The sequence below is a fragment of the Pipistrellus hanaki genome, assembly GCF_964339955.1.
Source record: "Pipistrellus hanaki genome assembly, chromosome: 7".
In the NCBI taxonomy this organism is placed as follows: domain Eukaryota; kingdom Metazoa; phylum Chordata; class Mammalia; order Chiroptera; family Vespertilionidae; genus Pipistrellus; species Pipistrellus hanaki.
The window spans coordinates 79,098,493-79,102,881 of record NC_140509.1 but is presented as its reverse complement, the minus strand read 5'-3'; the positions used below and the strand labels follow the sequence as shown (position 1 = coordinate 79,102,881).

General features: G+C 42.4%; 1 protein-coding gene across 1 annotated transcript; it reads left to right on the top strand.

Annotated features, from left to right (window-relative positions):
* Positions 1-214: 214 nt before the first annotated feature.
* On the top strand, positions 215-3,941 carry CALHM4 (calcium homeostasis modulator family member 4). Its single transcript, XM_084890166.1, has 2 exons — positions 215-1,328; positions 3,362-3,941. Exons 1-2 carry the CDS (start codon positions 768-770, stop codon positions 3,746-3,748), a joined length of 948 nt encoding a protein of 315 aa, XP_084746292.1. The 5' UTR covers positions 215-767; the 3' UTR covers positions 3,749-3,941.
* Positions 3,942-4,389: the final 448 nt, after the last annotated feature.

Genomic DNA, 4,389 nt, shown 5'->3' with positions numbered 1-4,389 from the left:
AACCAAGCCTAGTCAGGTGCCTTTTATATAGAAGTTATAAAAAATGATCATTTTATCTTTTCTTTATAGATATGTAATTTTATTAATACCCAAATATTACATTTCCATAGAACAAAATACATTATATAAATAAATTTACAACTTAATTTATAAAGTAACACATTATTACATTAGATTCTGTCAATCCAAATAGATTTTTATGCAAAGTTAGGATGCTTTTGTTGTGATTCGTCTTTAGCGGTACCCAAACTTTGTTTTGCTCTTTTTGGGAAAGTTTTTGGAACCTTTGGCAGAACTCTAGGATTATGAACACTCCAGACAGCTGTGAATTTTGGATCACTTTAGTTTTTTTTTTTATAATTTCCATCACTTTTTAGGCCATATCCTGAACTAGCAGAAAGGTAAGAACGTTCTCTGTTTTGCTTCCCCTGCTCTATTTTCTGGTGCTGAGCGTTTTGTGTCAGCACGTGGAATGATGGCAGCAGTTTGCTTTGTAAGCAAGCCATCCTCTCCTCCGTGGGCAGATACACTAAAGAAGCTATTCCTCCTCTCATACCAGATAAAACCTCTTTCAATTTCTCCCAGCTGTCATCAGAATGAAGCGCATTTATTAGGTTAGACTCCCAAGTGCACAAGGAGAGATGCTAGCATCCTTTCAACATGACTGACACAACCAGTCCAACCAGTAAGACCCCATAAAATGGTTCCAGCTCAAGAAGTCTAGTGATCAGAAAGGGCTCCAAGCTGGTCCGTGGAAGAGCTTCCCAATGATGGGCCCGGCTCTCAGCAGCATCGTGTCTTCTCTGCAGAGAAGTGGAACATGGACCAATTCTTTAATCGCTGCTTTGACGCTTGTTGGGCAGCAACTGTTCTCCTCTTTCACCTTCAGATGTCCGTGTCAGGCTGGGAAAAATTTCTACTATGGTTCTGCTTTCCTAGTCATTCCTGCCCTGATCCTGCTGGCTGCTGGCTATGCTCTGAGAAGCCAGATGTGGACCATTTCGAGGGACTATTGCTGCCAATGTGCCCCTCCACACCGGAGAATCGGCCTCCTGGAGCGCAAGCTGGCTTGCCTCCGGTTCTTCAGCATCACCGGCAGGGCACTGGTGGCTCCACTGACATGGCTGGTGGCCACCCTGATGACAGGCACCGACTATGAGTGTGCAGCAAGTGAATTTGCAACTGTGGACCCTTACCCGGTGTTTAACAACATCAGTGCCAGCAAACGGGAAGAGATCTTGGCTGGGTTTCCATGCTCCCAATCAGCTCCATCTGACATGATGCTGGTAAGAGATGAAGTAGTGCTTCTGCACAGATACCAGTCACAGGTAAGTTCTTGATTTTTTTTTTTTTTTTTTTTTTTCTTTCTGTTAGCCTCTCCTATATTAACTATCGTGGCAAACATTTCACATCCTGCTGCTTCTCAGATTGTCTGTTTATAGGACACAAACTAGGTGTCAATCATGTAAATTCAGTTAGGATATTGGGCTTTGGAATCACAGACCTGGGGTTGAGTCTTGTTTTGCTGTTTAGTGACCTGTAAAACTTTAGGTAACTTATCCATGCTTCACTTTTCTCAGATGTAAAATGGGGATAGTAATGGGATCAACTACATAGGGTCAGTGTGAGGAACAGGTCAGCTAATGTATCGAAAGCACTCAGTACTGTGTCCAGAATCTCTATCTGTAAAAACAATGAATTTTAGATATTGTTATTAAAATTATTATTACCATAGGACTACATTTTATCTTGCTACATATATATCCTTAAATATGAATTCTTATAAATTAAGATATCTAAAATTACAGGAAGCTTAAATATAATTAAAAATAAACAACAACGATGGTCTTAAATGAAGCGTCCTTAGACAGGTTTGTGTGAGAAGTGGGATGAGGGAGTGGGAGGAAGGCCTGTCTTTCCCACCTGTCTCCTAAAACCCTGAGAATCGGCCCTTGTGAGGTTTTCCCAACTCTTCATGCTCTTATTTTCCTGTCTTATTCCCGTATTGGAACTCTCCTCAACGTCTTGCATCTGCTGAACTCCTCTCTTAATGATTTACGTGTGAGCATGGCCTCCTCTGAGAGGCATTCCTTGATACTCTTCTCCTTGACACAAGTTCATTCCTCTTCCATTGTGCTCCCCACAAACCCTGTGTTCACACGTATCAAAAAAATGACCCATCTTGCCGTATTTCTTGGATTGTTCTTTTGTCTCTCTCTTTGGGCTTAAAGACTGCAGAGAAGGTACCTTAAATTACTCACCACCAAGCACCATGCACAGCACATGGGAGAGGTCATCCTGAGGCTCAATAAATAACAGCTGATAAATTAATGGGCGTCTGAGATGGCCTTTCCTCCACCATGCTGGCCTCTCTCGAGTTTCATTGTGATGAGTACGTTGTAGGTGTTAGCCTCCACGGAGGGTAGCTATCTTAGCGTGCACACTGTAATCCCCGGCCTGTTGGTGCATAACTAACTGTGGAAGAGACCTTCGCCTTCCAGACTAGGGCCGCCTACTGCTGGTTCCCCAAATGTCTGACACTTGTGTCTCACTCTATGTAATAACTGCTGAATATTGAAAAGAGGAAGAATTAAAGGAGTGTGTGTGTGTGTGTGGAAGGGGGGATTGTAAGAGTAGAAAACAGCCATTCACATCAATCTTCAATGGTGGAAACTCGAGTTACAAATAAAATCTAGTTCATTTTCCTTTCAAAGCATATTTCAAAAACAAGTCGTAAAACTAGCCGGCAAATGACTATTTGAAGGGAGAGGAAAAGGAAAACAATAAATTGTTATACATTTAGGGACATGAGTGTGTGCTCATTGACTTTCTTCTTTGGTCATAAAAGCACAGAGCAACTCAGGAAGAAATATTAATGAATACTTGTTGGCACATCATTGAAGACGCCTTAGGAGGCTACCATTATTATCTATCGTATCATTCTCATCACCATCATCATCAAACACTTACTAAGCCCCCAGAGAATGCATGGGCCTGTACCTGATGGTTGAAAAGTAAGGCTGAGCTAAATGCAAAGAACGTACTTTATGTACCTTTATGCAAGGTAGCTGGTGGGCTATAGCATCTGCTACTTCAGGGACAATACTTAGGATGCATTCAAGACCCTTTGTAATCCAAAAACCAAGTTGAAATGGTTGGGCCTGTACCCCCCATCATACCCATATCCATATCCATATCCATATCAAATGATCATCACCTTGTTGGTATATTAAAAACTAGAAAAACAAATACCTTGTCCACAGTTGGGACCTGTTTTGTGGGAATCCCTCCTACCCTGGCTATTTCTTGAATATTCGAAGCATTGATGCTTTCTGTTTTCCTTTTAAATAATTACATGAAGATGCTGGGCTGGATTTTGATCGCCTTGGCAACCGTCCTTACCCTCGTGTCCTGCTGCGTGGTGAGGTGCTGCTCTCCCCTCACCCCTCGGCAGCACTGCTACTGGACCACCCACCTCCGCAAAGAGAAGGAGCTCTTTGAACAAGCGGCCGAGCAGCACGCACGCCTACTCATCACGGAGCGCCTGAGGAAACTCTTTGGCTTTGTTCCTGGAAGTGAGGATGTCAAACACATCCGCATTCCTTCCTGTCAGGACTGGAGGGAGGTCTCCGCACCCAGTCTTCTCTGTGTGGGCGAAGACTTGCAAGGTCACTATAGCTTCCTCGGAGGCCAGGCGGATGAGGCTAATGAGGAAAGCACAGCGGGAGGCATTGAATTAAAACCTTGAGCTGAAACCAGTGTCGCTCAGTGGATAGAGCGTCGGCCTGTGGACTGAGGGCTCCCAGGTTCGATTTAGGTCGGGGACACGAACCTTGGTTGTGGGCACATCTCCAGGAGGGGGCGTGCAGGAGGCAGCTGACCCATGTTTCTAGCTCTCTATCCCTCTCCCTTCCTCTCTGTAAAAAAAAAAAAAAAATCAATAAAATATATTTAAAAAACAAAACAAAACCTTGATTATAACACCTCTCCTAATTCAAGTTGCTTAACACATACTTTATTCTGATGATGATGGAGTTTCAGTGTAATTCCTTTATTTTTTCTCTCTCCTATTATGTGTTTACAAAAGTCCATGCAAAACTCCATTCCAAAATCAAATTGTCTGATAATTGTGCCAATGTGGTTTTTTTGTTGTTTTCTTTTTAATTTCACTGATGGTCTGGTAATGCCCATATTTGTCTTATTAAAACACAATGGAATTTGGAGTTATATCACCATTTGAATCTTGGTCCTGTTATTTAATAGCTGTGCAAAAATTACTATTTTTAGTGCCATTTGTCTGCACATAGTAGCCACCTCATAGAGCTGTTGTAAGGATTAAATATTGAAACATAAGCAAAGTGCACAGTACAGTGGCTTTCCTCATATAAG